We start from the raw sequence: 17,576 nt of genomic DNA, 5'->3' as shown, positions 1-17,576 counted from the left end.
ATGACTGTACGCTAAAATCAGACCTCACCACATTAAGGGTCACCTAACATCAATAACTACGACTTTCTCTCAGATGTTTCGCTCATGCTCCAATTCGTACAACAATTTGTGAGGACATGAAATGGAATGATCACGCAGGCTCAGTCGCCGGTAAAGCATATGGCATACTTCGGTTCATTGCTATGACACTGGAAAAATTCAGTCCACCAAGGAGATTGTTTACAAAACACTCATGCGACGTATCGCAGAATATTATTGAAGAGTGTGGGACCCATATACCTCTATCAATGTGATTACTCTGCAGTCCATACTCAAGTGTCTTGCAAAGTTTGTACTGAACCGCTTCCAGACCATTTCTCTAATTTTCCGCTATCGAATGGCACGTGGGCAAAGTAAATAACTAAATCTTTACTTGTGATTTACTTTATCGTCATTGTCATTTTTCCCTATTGACTCCAAAACGGTTTTTACGGAGAATGCTCATTAGACATTCACTCGCCGAATATACCTTGCGTTGAATAATGGGCTATAGCCAGTTGATCTTTTTTTTATCTTTTCAAGACGTTTCATTGTGTAGATCACGTAACTCGCACAGAAAAACTTACCATTTATGTAGTTGATGGTTTTACAAACGACTGGTTTGAATCATATTTAACAAACTCAATACAAAAAGTTAAGCTGAATAATTCAAAAAAATTGGAAGAAGAGAAAATGGCACTGACTAAGAAGAAATCAGGAGAGGAGTGCCACAAGGTCTGTTTTTGGTTCCACTCCTATTGTAAATGATCTTCCACTTAACATTCATCAAGCAGAATTGGTACTTTTTGCAGACAATACTCACGTTGATTTATAATTCCCATTACAGATAAATCAACAGAAGAGACGGTCAATATTGCTTTTCAAAGAATTATTAAGTAGTTCTGTGAAAATAGACTCTCCCTAAATTTTGAGGAAACACAGTTTTCGGTTCTGTACAACAAACAGAATTAGACCAAGAACTGTGTTGCATTCGAACAGGAGTAAGTAAACAGGGTAGAATGCTCCAGATTTTTGTAGGTGCATCCTGATGAAAACTTGAATTGGAAAAAGCATATTACTGAGCTGCTAAACCAATTATGTTCAGTTACTTTTGCTTTTCATATAACTGCTAGTCTTCGAAATAAACTAATCACCTTCCTAACATGTTTTGCATAATGTCTTATGGAATAATTCTGAGGATAACACATCACTTAGAAATAAATTACTGATTACAGAAGAGTCAGCAGTAAGAATAACATGAGGCGCTCACCTGCAGTCATCTTTAAGGAGTTAAGACGTTTTAACTATACCTTCACAACATATATATTACCTAATGAAATTCGACGTATACAGTTCATCATCATGGGAGAAGATTAGTGATGTTCACACCTACAGTACTAGAAGAAAAAAAATGAGCTTTATTATTCGTTATTAAAGCTACCAGTGGCACAGAAAGGAGATCAATACGCAGCAACAGAACTATTTGATCATTCGCCCAACAGTACACAATGTTTGACAGGTATCAAAGCAAGTTTAAAATCTAAACGAAAATAATTTCTTTTGGACGACTCCTTCTATACCATAGACGACTTTTCATTTAAAAAATAGTAACCTTAAAAAATACACTAGTTTTTAAGTGTATGTTCATTAATGTTAAAAATAATCATGTATTCGTGTTCTGTAAACCAACCCATTACATATCATTTCGATAAAAAAAATCGTTCTAATGAGCCTTGGAACATGTAACTAACTGTAGATGGGACTCAAAAACTTTTTGACAGTCGAGGGATAAAGTTGCGGATTGAAATTTCGTGAAAAATATGCTGCAACGAGCTTGCTTGTAATTTCTGTAACTCTCTGTCCTCTAGCTGCCCCTCTTTTATCTTTCTCAGTGAGTTCTGTGAGTACTGTGTGGTAAAGATTCCATACTGCACAACAGTACGCCAGAAGAGCACTGGTTAACGTAGTGTAGGTAATCTCTTTAGTAGAATTGTTGCACCTCCTCTTCTACCAATAAAACACAGTCTTTGATTCACCTTCCCATCAACATTTTCTGTGTGATGGCTTCAGTTTTAGTTCTTAATTTTAATCGCCAGGTATTTTGCTGAATCGACAGTATTTAAATTTGTGTGACTAATCGTGTAAATGAAATTTACCGGATTTTTTAGGACTCATATGGAGCGCGTCACACATTTTATTGTTCAGGATTAACTGCCACTATTCGCACTATACAAATATCTGGACTAAATCATTTTATAATTCGGCCTTATCTTCTGATGACTTCAGTAGACGGTAAAAGACAGCATCATTTGCAAATAATCCGAGAGGGCTGCTCACACTATCTCACAAATTGCATAACACCACCAGAGTGTCTATAACGCTTGCATGGAGCCTACATTTATTTCGGTTTCACTAGATGACTTCCCGTCAGTTACTACCAGAAAGGACTAAGAGGGAATACTGAACGTGTACAAAGAAGGGCAGAACGAATGGTAAAAGGTTTGCTTAACCTACGAGGTAGCATAACGGATGAACCGACGGACGGGTGAAGACAGGTGTCAACTATGCCCGTGAAAACCTACCTACAGTATCAAGAGTCAGTATTAAAGGAAAGATCTAGAAGTATACTAGGGGCTCATAGGGGCCCTAGAGACGGCAAAGATAAGACGAGATTAATCACGGCTCTGACAGTAAGTAGTCATTCTTCCCGGGCTCAGTACACAAATGGATCGGGAAGAAACTCTTAGAGACGCTACGGAGGGAAATATAGCATGAAATGCAGTGCAGAGCGTATTGTAGAGTATATATGTAGATTCGTGAGTATGTTTTTTTCGAGATACACATATACTCGTCTGAATCGGCTACCAGACCCCTTACCTCCCAATCTGCAAATTTCAGCATAGCGTTAAGGGAACCATTATGGAGATCATTCAACACAGGCATCGTAACGCCAGAACTCACCATCATATGAATCACACTTTTGTAGTTACTTAATACTTAGACTGAATTCGTTACTACACTATGTGCGTCCTTTCTACTGGTCTAATCCTTTTTTTTAAATTCCACTTTTACATGTATATATTCTGACTAATCCTCCAGAGTGGGAACAAATAGATAAGGAGAAGGAGGAGGCAAAACGTGTGTCACTGATGATAATTCACCATCGGTTGGAATCCAAGGGTCGATTTTTAGAGTTGGATGTAATGTAGGACGAATTAATCAACGCTACAAAAATATCTCTGCGAGTATCTGTACCTTCTAAACACTACTGAAGCAGTCTGTTACAGAGAATGGGAGTCAGAGTAAATTTTGTGCAGCATTGATACAGAGTTGAGTGACGTAGCTGGCGAATTTTTGGTTTAAATTGTGACATAATAGAGTAATGATTATTTTCTCTTTTTCTCGAACTTAAAGGCATATTATTATACCACAGAGTGGTTACGATTTCTGGCTCGTTCATGTTATAAATGATAATTTAAGTTTACGGTTTAACTGTCACTGTGAAATTTCAAGAAAGGTGGAAAAATAATGGAAAAATATTTCTTTCTGGTGCTCCGTTTGCGCGCAACTGAAGCCTTCTCACAGAAAATATTCTCCATCTACATCTACATGTACACTCTGCAAACCACCGTGAGGTGCACGGCAGAGGATACGTAACAATATACCGGTTATTAAGGTTTCTTCCTTTTCCATTCGCTTATGGAGCGCGGGAAGAATGATTGATTGAATTCCCCTATCCGTATAGTAATTATCCTAATCTTATCCTCATGATCCCTACTTGAGCGATACATAGGGGGTTCTAGGATAGTGCTAGAGTAATCATTTAAAGCCGTTTCTTGAAACTTTGGTAATAGATTTTCTGGGGATATTTACATATATCTCCAAGAGTCTTCCAGTTCAGTTCCTTCACTATCTCTAAGACACTCCCATGGATTAAACAAACATGTGATCATTTGTGCTGCCCTTCTCTGTATACATTCAATATCCCCTGTTACATCTACCTAGTACGGGTCCCACACACTTGAGCAATATTCTTGAACCGGTCGCACGAGTGATTAGTAAGCAATCTTTTTTGTAGACTTATTGCATTTCCCCAGTACTCTACTAATAACCCCTGATTTAACCACGACTAAACCGATGTGATTATTCCATTTCTTATTGTTACAAAGATCTACACCCAGATATTTGTATGAGTTGACCGATTCCAACAGTGACTGGTTGATATTATAGTCATAGGATACTACTTTGTTTTCCTTTTTGTGAAGTGCAAAATTTTTCATTTCTGAACATTTATAGATAGTTGCCAGTCTCTGCACCACTTTGAAATCTTATCAAGATTGGCTGAATATTTACGCAGTTTCTTTCCGATATGACTTAATTACAGATAACTGCATCATCTGCAAAAAGCCTGATTTTACTTTTTGTATTGTATGCAAAGTCACCAATCTACAACACGAACGGAAAGGGCTCCAACACACTTCACTGGGGCACACCCGAAGTTACTTTTACATGTAACTATGACTGTCCATCCAACATAACATGTTGCATCCTCCCTACCAAAACGTTCTTACTCCAGTCACAAATTTCACTTGATACCCCATACGATCGTACTTTTGAGAATAAGCGTAGGTGTGCTACTGAGTCAAATACTTTCCGGAAATCAGGAATTACAACATCTGTCTCCCTTGATCCAAAGCTTTGAGTATATCATTTGAGAAAAGTACGAGTTGTGTTTCACATGATCGATGTGTTCGAAATCCATGCTGGTTGGCAATGAGAAGGTCATTCTGTTCAACGTACTTCATTGTATTTGAGCTCAGAGTATGTTCTAAGATTCTACAACAAATCGATTTCAAGGATATTGGATGGTAGTTTTATGGGTCACTTCTACTACCCTTCTTGTACGCGGGTGTGACCTGCACCTTTTTCCAAGAACTGAGGACGGTGTTTTGTTCGAGGAATCTTCGATAGATTATAGTTAAAAGAGGGGCTAACTCAGCCGCAAATTCAGTATAGAATCTGACAAGGATTCCATCGGGCTCTGGAGCTTTATTCAGTTTTGACGATTTCAGATGTTTCTCAACACTACTGACACCAATTCGTATTTCATTCATCTTTTCAATGGTACGAGGATTAAATTGGGGGATTTCTACTGGGTTTTCCTTTGTAAAGGAACATTTGAAAACTTTGTTAAGCATTTCATCTTTTGCTTTGCTACCCACAATTTTGTTTCTGTCTCATGCACTAGGGACTGGACATTAACTTTGGTGCCATTAACAGCCTTCACATACGACCAGAATTTCTTTGCGTTCTGTGAAAGATTACTTGACAATGTTCTGCTACGGTTGTCACTGAAGACATCACGCATTGCTGTCTTGACAGCGAAATGCGTTTCATCCAGCATTTCTCTATCTATAGTCTATGCTGTCTTTTACACCTATTATGCAGTAATCTTTAGAGGTTTATGTACAGCGACGCGACTGTATATCATTGAGGTTCCCTCTGATTATGAACTTTCCTATTGGATACAGGTCTATCCAGTATATGGTCAACTATTCTTTCAAACCTGAGCCAGAGTTCCTCCACGAATCTCCTGCCCTGTGCTGAAAGTTTCAATTTCCTCATTGAGATATGAACGGTCGCAGGTTCGAATCCTGCTTCGGGCATGGATGTTTGTGATGTCCTTAGGTTAGTTAGGTTTAAGTAGTTCTAAGTTCTAGGGGACTGATGACCACAGATGTTAAGTCCCATAGTGCTCAGAGCCATTTGAACCATTTTGAACCATTGAGATATGACTCTACTGATTTTTTATCTAGTTCACTGAAGATGTATACATTTATCTTTCTGTTTGGTTTTAGTTGTCTTTCGTGCTTTCGTACCGATGGTTGCCACAACCATGTCATGGTCCTGATACTAGTTTCAATTTGTACATCCTCTGTGAGTTGAGGTCTATTTGTTGCCATTAGATCTAATCCATTTCCATCATGAGTGGCGTTCCTATCTCTTCTAGATAGCTTTCAGACAAGGCATTTAGTAAAGTTTCACAAGATGTCTCATCACGCCAACCACTAAGAAAACCATAATTTTACCAATTAATTGTTGGATGATCGAAGTCTCCATCGATGGTTACAGTATGACTGGGGAACTTACGTACAAGTTAACTGAGGTTTTGTCTAAAGCTTTCTGTTATATCAGAAGATGAGTCTCGTGGGCGATGGGAGGCAGTATTGAATATTTCTGGTTACATAGTCTTAGGCTCGTAGTGAGAATCTCTGTGGAGGGAGTTTCCATCACTGTGAGAAACTGTCGTACAGAATTCGAAAGTGTCAGGAAGAGATAAGACACATCATTCTTGAAATTCCCATGTCAAAAGTTAAGAAGTTGCCGGGCGACCGCGGAGCTCAGCCAGAACTCACAAACAAAACGTGGATTATTAGCGTTACGTGCTGACATGTCAAGGCAGAAAACAATTGTCTGGTGTAATTAAGCATCATTGAGTCTATTTATCAGTGTTTATTTTCAGTAAGGACTGAGCACGGAACGGTATAGCACGTAATTCGATCTACACTCTACAGTGTTCGTGAGTTTAGTACTCAGAACTTCCTTGAAGGTTGGTTATCAAGCACTGTTCGCTGGACAGCGCATTCACTTGATCTGACTGAGTTCGACCTGTACGCCATGCGAAACGTGTAAAAAGCCTGATTAAAAGATACCACTTGCGTTTAAGACTAATTTCTTGCAAGGATTATTAAAAGTTGTGATGCTGTCCAAACTAAGTCAGAGTTCTTAGAACGGATGGAGATGAATTCATAGCAATGCCTACATCGAAACCAGAAGCAGAAGTTTCATCGGTATTTCTAAATTTAAGTATAGTCTGTTACTGGTCGCTTAAACTGAAGTATCATTTCGTGCTGGCCGTGTGCAAGTATTTTGTGTTATAATTTTTGGATGAGGAGTGTCCATACCAATATTCCGAATATAATTTCTTCTTCTTCAGCATCCCTTAAAACCAAATGAGATGGCACAATGACTAGGGTGCAGGACGAGCAGTCCGAATGGGAAAGGTTTAAATTCCCGTCGACTTACTGCAGTTTAGGTTTTATAAGGGTAACTTCAACGAATGCCATAATGGTTATTTAACAACATTAGGACTGATTCCCCAACCTAGTCTTCATCTCCAACGCCTTACTTCATGTGGAACGATCATTTCTGTGCCCTACAGAGAGGAGGAAGATTTTCAGGGCGACGTGACTGCTCACTTTTTATCGTCCGTAGCTACAGTTCCAGTAGATTTCCTGCACCATGACTGACCATAAGAATGACATCGGGTAGTTTCAAATTTGATAAAGATGATTTGATGCACGCGGATGGAATATATAGCTAAGGAACCTAGCTTATAAAGTACTTGTAAAATGTAAAGGCATATATAAAAAAGCATGAAGCCCGTATGCTAGCTACAAGCATGATATGAAAAGAAACCTAAAATACTAAACATCTCCAAAAAATTCTCAAAAACCAAAGTACCATCAGAAGACAGTGTTGAAGAAAGGGTTAGTAAGGAAGAGAGACAGAGGTAGAAAGCGTGTGGAGAATGCAGGAAAGCAAGCTACATACTGCACAAGGGGCAACGAGATGTAATAGGAATCCTAGCGGTCTAAGGCGCTGCAGTCATGGACTGTGCGGCTGATCCCGTCGGAGGTTCGAGTCCTCCCTCGGGCATGGGTGTGTGTGTTTGTCCTTAGGACGATTTAGGTTAAGTAGTGTGTAAGCTTAGGGACTGATGACCTTAGCAGTTAAGCCCCATAAGATTTTACACTTTTTTTTTTAAATAGGAATCTTTCTGCGATAAATCTTTATCATTATAGGAAGGAAGAAAGGAGGCTTTAGTAAGGTAACTCAGGCACTGTCAGCGGTTGAAATATTCTGTAAAATCTATCATGTGTGATGCGCTAACGTGTGGTGTCACCGCCAGACACCACACTTGCTAGGTGGTAGCCTTTAAATCGGCCGCGGTCCGTTAGTATACGTCGGACCCGCGTGTCGCCACTATCAGGGATTGCAGACCGAGCGCCGCCACACGGCAGGTCTAGAGAGACTTCCTAGCACTCGCCTCAGTTGTACAACCGACTTTGCTAGCGATGGTTCACTGACAAAATACGCTCTCATCTGCCGAGACGATAGTTTAACATAGCCTTCAGCTACGTCATTTGCTACGACCTAGCAAGGCGCCGTTATCAGTTACCATTGATATTGTGAATCATGTACCGGCAAGACCGACGTTCTTCATTAACGGATTAAATTTAAGTATTCCACCAGCTACGTTCGTTTTTCTAAATTCTAATTTCCTTGTCCTGTTCCAGACCTCACGCCAGCCTGCGTGAGCTAAAGCGCATGCCTTTCGGCCTCCTTCTAGTAACACGGTGTTGGCTCTCCCGCCAACCAAAACATAAAGCATAGGGTATTTAGGCCTACAGAGTTACGTAAGGGGACTTTTAAGAAGTGTAGCTAGCCAGAACAATTTTTTGCTTTCCGAATACTCCACAAGGAAGCGAGAAAGGAAATGGAATACGAATTGGTGATAACTCTCCAAAAAAGTGCTGTCTTTAATAAGCGTTTAATTCCGGCTGGTCTTTAAGGACCGATTTGTTTTCCTTAGAATTTTTAGCCTGGGCATTACGAATGTGTTATTATACCTCTTATGAAAAAGCGATGGTGATGAAAAATGTTTGTAATAATGGTTTTTGTATGCACAGAAGCTTATTGCTGGCAGTTTAGTGTGACCGATACTTCTGTCAGTGCTTCCTTCGTGTGAACAAAAGGTGTAGTGTGAATGAACTTTACACAAAATGGTAGGTTCCACTACAAGTGATTGAGTGAAATGGTTTTTACATTGACAGAGTATAAGGACATGCCGTCCTCAATAGAAAGCGTTCATTTGAGCACTTTGGGTGTCAGAGTACTCTTCAGGTTGCACTCCGTCTTCAGGCCACAACTGGCCCATCGGGACCACCCGACCGCCGTGTCATCCTCACTTCAGGATGCGGATAGGAGGTGGGTGTGGTCAGCGCACCGCTCTCCCGGTCGTTATGGTGGTTTTCTTTGACCGGAGCCGCTACTATTCGGTCGAGTAACTCATCAAGAGGCTGAGTGCACCCCGAAAAATGGCAACAGCGCATGGTGGCTGGATGGTCACCCATCCGAGTGCCGGCCACGCCCGACAGCGCTTAACTTCGGAGATCTCACGGGAACCGGTGTATCCACTGCGGCAAGGCCGTTGCCTACTCTTCAGGTTGATGACAGGTTTACTTGATAGTAACAGCTTGAAACTTACTAGATGAAACGGTCATCTGTGTAGTAATTTGGATGGGTTTTTGAAGACGCATTCATCGTGTTAGATCAATGCTCTGTTGAGCAGTGCAGCTTTTTCTGTGTAGTTTGGGAAATGTTCCGCAGGTTGCGGAAGCTTTTCGGATCCATCCTATTCCTGCAGGAGTGTGAGGGTGTGCCACGTGTGCAGGGTGGGCCAGCCGGTGGAGTTGGTTAGTGCAGCGGACAGAGCCCGAAGACGGCCGTACCTGTAGCAGCAGGGCGAGGGCGAGGGCGAGCAGCAGGCAGCACGCCGGGGCCGGGGAGAGGCGCCGCGTCCGCTCCATGGCCAGTCACGGGCTGAAACAGCAACGCACACCTCCGTCACACTACAGCTCTGCAGCAGTCGTATGCACTAAATCTAGCGCTTAGCGAGCAGGGAAAAAATTCTTAGATTTATAACATCCTGCGAAACACAGTACAACCTGACATAAGACATTCCGACAACTTATATGTAAACTTCCTGGCAGATTAAAACTGTGAGCCGGACCGAGACTCGAACTCGGGACCTTTGCCTTTCGCGAGCAAGTGCTCTCCCAACTGAGCTACCCAAGCACGACTCACGCCCCGTCCTCACAGCTTTACTTCTGCCAGTATCTCGTCTCCTGGCAGAAGGAAAGCTGTGAGGACGGGGCGTGATTCGTGCTTGGGTAGCTCAGTTGGTAGAGCACTTGCCCGCGAAAGACAAATGTCCCGAGTTCGAGCCTCGGTCCGGCTAGCCGGCACGGTAACTCAGCGTGTTCGGTCAGAGGGTTAGCTGCCCTCTGTAATAAAAAAAAAACTAAGTTAATGGATCAGCGACGAACTAAAACGGATGTCTTGTGACATCCGCCCCGAGCAGATGCAACGAACGAAAGCGAACAAAATGACATTGAGATTACAAAAAAAAAAAAAAAAAAAAAAAATGTTTGTAGAGCACTTGCCCGCGAAAGGCAAAAGTCCCGAGTTCGAGTCTCAGTCCGGCACACAGTTTTAATCTGCCAGGAAGTTTCATATCAGCGCACACTCCACTGCAGAGTGAAAAATCTCATTCTGGAAGCTATATGTAGTTTTCTCATTTCTGTATTTCCGAACATGTGTCGAGGACCTTTTAATTGGACAATCATTCTAGCCTTTCTGTGGAGAACCTAAATCAGTACTGTGATTTGAGGATCGAAATCACACCCGATCTAAAAGTACGACTCTTTCTCCGCTCCCACTAAGTGGACTGTTTCTCTCTTGCTTTTCATTCGTTCGATCGTTCCTTCCTTAACACACAGAATACAGGGTTATTTGGTAAGCGTTACGGAGATGTTTAGCAAACTCAAGAGAGACGCACCGCGATGTAGCTTGCTGTCCATGTTTCGAGAGGGTGCGTTCCTGGATGAGGTATCGAATATATTTCTTCCCCCTACTTATACCTCCCGAGGAGATCATGAATGTAAAATTAGAGAGATTCGAGCGCGCACGGAGGCTTTCCGGCAGTCGTTCTTCCCGCGAACCATACGCGACTGGAACAGGAAAGGGAGGTAATGACAGTGGCACGTAAAGTGCCCTCTGCCACACACCGTTGGGTGGCTTGCGGAGTATAAATGTAGATATAGATGTAGACAGGTATTAAAATCACCCCTATGCACCAAAGCACACTAGCGAGTAATACCACCTTGTACTTTGGGAAAAAAGCAGTTTTTAAGATGTATTGTGGGTTTAAACAAGTATCCTCTGTTTATGCTACCACAACATTCTTAAATAGGTGTAGTTTGAGACTGCATTTACCTGTTGTGTCATAGTAAGAACGAATGTGCCTTTGCTGATGTCGCTACACATCTTCACACGCTATAATTCCGATACCAAGTCCAACTACATGTATTTTAGGTTTTAGTTCAATGTTTAAGTCACATGTCACTAAGGATTTTCGTAAGTCGATTTCAGTTATGAGAGAAGGGATCTTGAGATTTCACTCCCGATCTCCGACGTGATCGTAAGGGAGAGTGTTGGATACACCACTTGCTGTGCAGAAGTCAAGCAGCCGCGAGTGAAACACTCTGAGGTCTACTCAGTGCATAGTAAAAGTATTCTCTTCCTACTACCACAGTTATTATAAGTGTATACGAATATGTATCCGTAAGCAAGATGCATATCTGCTTTCAGTAACAGTGAGCAGTTGGAACGCCTGCAACTCAAGTGGCATCATTGGGAGCAAGTTGGAGAAGCCTAATGGTAAATTAATGCTATGTGAATATAATGCACCAGAAATTTGTCTCCAAGTTCCATCCGTTTTGCTTTCAGCTATACAGATTTATATCGGATGAAATTCTATTGTCTTCGCTACATTGACGTAGTCAATCGGATTATAAACTGGAAAACTTTCTGAGGATTAGCTCAGTTAATGAACACTAAGAGATATTGGTCACATATCTGCCAAACATTAATGAGAGCAGTACACTTTCAACGGCGTGGTTAACGGACAGGTGCTGTGTCCTAAAAGAAACAGAAGCTTAGTAATGTTTCCCTGACAGTTTCGGATAATCTACCAGACATTTGTACAACGAAATCTTTAGCATTTTTTGTATCACACTCATTACTTTACAGCAGTTAATTTTACGTCATAATTCTCATGACGGATAAAAACAAATGGTCTGTGGCCTTCAGACCGAAACCCTGGCTCTTCCAGGTAGAGGTGTACCACATGAGACTTCCGAAGACGTCTCACAAATTCAGTCTACAAGTACTTTTCTCTTGTTCTATAGCGTGAATTTGATGCTCTCTTGCCATATAGGCAGAACGAGTCTCCTTTTGGTTCTTCAGCTGCATCAAAACGGAAGTAGAAATCCAAATCCGGATATTTTCAAACATCATGTTATCAGGCGTAAAATTAGTTTGTCAACCCTTTAAAGTTAAGCACCGTTATAATCGCCAGCGTTTCGTTTAATGAAGCAAGTTGTCGCCATAGTCACTCACTGGTAGACTGTAGGACGAAAATCTGGGATCTGATTAATTTCAGCATACACGTATTTGTCGAAAACATCACAATAGCTTCGAAAGTTTTCTCCAGTGCAATAAAATGTTAGTACGTTCGGAATTATAATCAGCAATCTCATACTTGGAAAAACTACGCTATAATTTGCCACAGAAATGTTCATCTCTACATGTCTCAGCTTCACATAAAATCCTAGTATTCCAGCTATAATGAAAGCATTGGACCTGAAAATGTTGAAATAACATTAATTTTTTTGACGCAGATATGTCGAGGAACTTTTGAATCTGTCGAAGAAAATCATTTTATGGCTGTGAAATGCCAACAGCAGTAAAATCGTGGAAGAAGAAATTTGAAAACAACTAACATTTTCTGACACATGAGTAAAAAGGAAGTTATGCCTCCAGGTAAACGTGTCAAATGAGGAGCTGTTTTGTAAAACAGAAGAAGCAACAGATTTTTCGATAAACGTCAGTAGAAAGGGTAAAAAGGCTAAGAAGCTGAGAGTCCATTAGATTTTGAGATCATTACAGACAAAAGCACGAACTCTGATTAGTCAAGGGAAACGTCCTAGCATTCGACTGACGTAATTTATGGTAGTCACAGGAAACATAAATCTGGATCTCTAGTTGGTAATTTGACTCTTGTCCCTTTTCAGAAATAAGGCCACTGTCTTACCCACAGCAAGAAAGGTGTAGATATTGTAAGGAGAGGAACATATAGTGGTAAATGTACTAAGGCAACCTGTAATGGCTGACGTGAAACTGAAAGGAAGTTGAGAAGAAATTTGTAGACACAAACATGTGAAACAGTTCTCGGGGACGTCTGCTGTTATAAGTATCTACTGAAGTAAAATATGGCATTAGATAGAAGACAGCCGGCCGGGGTGGCCGAGCGGTTCTAGGCGCTACAGTCTGGAACCGCGCGACCGCTACGGTCGCAGGTTCGAATCCTGCCTCGGGCATGGATGTGTGTGGCGTTCTTAGGTCACTTAGGTTTAAGTAGTTCTAAGTTCTAGGGGACTGATGACGTCAGAAGTTAAGTCCCATAGTGCTCAGAGCCATTTGAACATTTTTGAAGATGGAAGACAAACAGTCCAACGACTGACGCCTAGAACAAATTGTAAAATTTTCAAAACAAATTCGATGTTCTGGCACCGACTGACGTACAGAAGGAAATTTTCACTCAAAATAGGTCAGATAAATTATTTTCGAAAGGACGGAGTGATTTATTTTTGTCTTTGACCTGCTACTATGCTCTTTCATAATTCACTTGTAGATCCCTTATCGACTGACGTGTCTGTGTTTCTTCCCACAAGCAATACGATCTTAGAAGGCGACGACGCTCGAAATACTATAACACGTATTAGGACTGCCACAGAATCTTTCACATGTAGCACTGGTGCTGCAGTAACGGCCTGATAGTCCACACAAGTGCACGGCCGAGACGTAGAGACGGCTCGACGTCCACGTGGCTGCACTGCAACCGCGAACACGCGAGTAATAAAGAACATTGCCTGGTAATGCGAGTTCCGTTGGCGTCCGTCGGCGGCTGAGCGGCAGTCCGGCGGGCGCTGAGCGGAGCTGCGTGAGGGCACTGGAGACGCACGCGGAATCGCGCGCGCGCGCTGGGCCGGTGTCAGCTGTGTCGGCGTGCCGCGGCCGCTGGGAAGACGCGCGCAGACTGGCGCCGCCGAGGCCGCGCGCGCCCGCCGCCGCCGCTGACCCACTGAGCGGCCCCCACCCCAGCCCGAGCCCGTGACCGCCGCGCCGACGGCGCCCTCGCGAAGAAAGTGAACACAGCCCGCGCACCTGACGGACACTCCGTCTCTGACACGTCCCGATCCCAACGTACAAGATACGTCTAGAAAGGTCGGTAACTGAGCCAATACCGAAATGGCAACACGTTTACTGGTCGCGGAGGTCATTGTGAACGCCAAAGCCAGTTTCTGCTAGCATATGAAAGGTTCGCCTCCCTGCAAATCCATTAAACAGGTTGCGATAAGGACTACCAGGCTGGCATAAGAACTACTGAATTTCCCATGGTTCAAATGGTTCAAATGGCTCTAAGCACTGTGTGGACTTAACATCTGGTCCGCATCTCGTGGTCGTGCGGTAGCGTTCTCGCTTCCCACGCTCGGGTTCCCGGGTTCGATTCCCGGCGGGGTCAGGGATTTTCTCTGCCTCGTGATGGCTGGGTGTTGTGTGATGTCCTTAGGTTAGTTAGGTTTAAGTAGTTCTAAGTTGTAGGGGACTGACGACCATAGATGTTAAGTCCCATAGTGCTCAGAGCTATTTGAACCATAACTTAACATCTGAGGTCATCAGTCCCCTAGACTTAGAACTACACTACTGGCCATTAAAATTGCTACACCACAACGTGCTACAGACACGAAATTTAGCCGACAGGAAGAAGATGCTGTAATATCCAAATGATTAGCTTTTCAGAGCATTCACACAACGTTGGCGCCGCTGGCGACACCTATAACGTCCTGATATGAGGAAAGTTTCCAACCGATTTCTCGTACACAAACAGCAGTTGACCCGCGTTGCCTGGTGAAAAGTTGTTGTTGTGCCTCGTGTAAGGAGGAGAAATGCGTACCATCACGTTTCCGACTTCGATAAAGGTCGGATTGCAGCCTATCGTGATTGCGGTTTATCGTATCGTGACATTGCTGCTCGCGTTGGTCGAGATCCAATGACTGTTAGCAGAAAATGGAATCGGAGGGTTCAGGAGGGTAATAAGGAACGCCGTGCTGGATCCCAACGGCCTCGTATCACTAGCAGCCGAGATGACAGGCATCTTATCCGCATGGCTGTAACGGATCGTGAAGTCACGTCCCGATCCCTGATTCAACAGATGGGGACATTTGCAAGACAACAACCATCTGCACTAACAGTTCGACGACGTTTGCAGCAGCACGGACTATCAGTTCGGAGACCGTGGCTGCGGTTACCCTTGACGGTGCATCACAGACAGGAGCGCCTGCGATGGTGAACTTAGCGACGAACCTGGGTGCACGAATGGGAAAACGTCATTTTTTCGGATGAATCCAGGTTCTGTTTACAGCATCACGATGGTCGCATCCGTGTTTGGTGACATCGCGGTGAACGCAAATTGGAAGCGTTTATTCGTCATCGCCATACTGGCGTATCACCCGGCGTGATGGTATGGGGTGCCTTTGGTTACACGTCTCGTTCACCTCTTGTTCGCACTGACGGCACTTTGAAGAGTGGACGCTACATTTCAGATGTGTTACGACCCGTGGCTCTACCCTTCATTCGATCCCTGCGAATCAACAGGATAATGCACGACCGCATGTTGCAGGTCCTGTACGGGCCTTTCTGGATACAGAAAAATGTTCGACTGCTGCCCTGACCAGCACATTCTCCGCATCTCTCACCAATTGAAAACGTCTGTTCAACGATGGCCGAGCAACTGGCTCGTTACAATACGCCAGTCACTTCTCTTAATGAACTGTGCTATCGTGTTGAAGCTGCATGGGCAGCTGTACCTAGACACGCCATCCAAGCTGTGTTTGACTCAATTCCCAGGCGTATCAAGGCCTTTATTACGGCCAGAGGTGGTTGTTCTGGGTATTGATTTCTCAAGATCTATGCACCCAAATGGCGTCAAAAAGTAATCACACGTCAGTTCTAGTATAATATATTTGTCAATGAATACCTATTTATCATCTGTATTTCTTCTTGGTGTAGCAATTTTAATGGCCAGTAGTGTACTTAAACCTAACTAACCTAAGGACATCACACACAGCCATCCCCGAGGCAGGATTCGAACTTGTGACCGTAGCAGCAGAGCGGTTCCGGACTGAAGCGCCCATAACCGCTCGGTCACAGTGGCCGGCGACTTTCCCATGAATGCGAAGTGTTTGATTCGAGAGCATTAGAAAGTCCTGTGTTCTGATATTTAGTGATCAACACACTTTTTCTTCCAGCACAGGGCACTGAGAGAGTTGGTAAATGCGTTTCCCATGTGCAGGTATTCGGTGCTGTGCGATTGTCCAGTGTTTTAAAGCAAGAGTGTGTATATAAGGGGTGTGCACATGGTTGGTAGAAAGAGACCTGTATCGAATCGTGGAGGTGGTAATCGATAAAAGTAACGGACTTGGTCAGGCTTACTGATGCCAGTAGATTCTATTTGTTTCCGTCGAAACATGAATTCAGATGTTTTCGTATACGTTCCAGCCAACTGACTTTGAATAGCGTTTCTGTTTTGTTTTTGTGGAGACTGTTCGCGCGAGTTATAAGCAAACAGTTCGATGCGGTGTATCAACTGTTGGCGATGTACGTCTATCTGTCGAGTGATCGAATCTGTGGAATCTTTCTAAAAGTAACTACGTACCTAAAAGAATTTTAAGTTGGTTGGTTGATTGGTTGATTTGCGGATGCTAAGGCACCAAATAGCGAAGGCATCGGCCCTTGATTTTTAGTTACTGACTTAGGTGGAGTGAAAAGTTTAACCCTGGCTGCTAAACTAAACCGAGGCTACTAACCTTTATTTACGCCGATTTTATAAATGTAGTAGTGCAGCGGATTAATCCAGGCCCGATAGTGAACGTTCAGAGTAAATTGGCGGAGCAGTACGTCGACTAATTTGCCCCGAGCGCCGCATATCACCAAAAGTGCTATTCTAGTACCGCGAACCGGTGTCACAAGCCGCACGGCAGTCTGCTTCGGCCCGTCCTTGACATTCCGCTAATGTAACTGAACGTAACCTGTTCCGTGGTGCATCTCTAATCACCCGACAGGAGAGACGCCAAAGCGACGCGAGACTTGGTTGCTCCGAATCGTCGCACCATAAAAGAAAATGGATTCTGAACGCGGTATCTAATCCGATTTGGCGTTACGCTACGAGTACCCGGGGCATCGTTTCAGTTTGTAAACAGGTACATCGCATTGCGTTAGTGAGCATCAAACACGTAAATTTGATGTATATTGTCCGTTGCGATCAGTCGGATATTCTGAATGTGAAAGCTGTTGACAAACGTCTCAGGAACAATGAAAAAGCATTAAATTGTCATACAAATAACAAGTAACGGCACCTGAGAATCATGAGATGATTTTACAAGTGTACGGAGAAGAAAGAAAGGAAATGTTGTGTGGCATTGTTGGTTAGAAGACTCGCGAGGTTCAGCTGCCAAGTTGGTAAGCTGTGTTCTGTCTCAGGGCACAACGGCCCTTTTCCTCTAGTTATGTGAGAGTTCTCTCTTCAGCGT

General features: G+C 43.1%; 1 protein-coding gene across 1 annotated transcript in view; it reads right to left on the bottom strand.

Annotated features, from left to right (window-relative positions):
- The window catches only part of LOC126457397 (uncharacterized), a 127,016-nt gene that overhangs the window by 45,662 nt on the left and 63,778 nt on the right, over positions 1–17,576 (bottom strand). The window contains exon 2 of the mRNA XM_050093659.1: positions 9,594–9,684. Coding sequence (XP_049949616.1) covers positions 9,594–9,671 — 78 coding nt within the window. The 5' untranslated portion in view covers positions 9,672–9,684. The remainder of the gene's footprint in view (positions 1–9,593; positions 9,685–17,576) is intronic.

Source organism: Schistocerca serialis, chromosome 1 (assembly GCF_023864345.2).
Source record: "Schistocerca serialis cubense isolate TAMUIC-IGC-003099 chromosome 1, iqSchSeri2.2, whole genome shotgun sequence".
NCBI lineage: Eukaryota > Metazoa > Arthropoda > Insecta > Orthoptera > Acrididae > Schistocerca > Schistocerca serialis.
The sequence above is the reverse complement of the archived record's forward strand: the minus strand, read 5'-3'. Positions and strand labels throughout refer to the sequence as shown.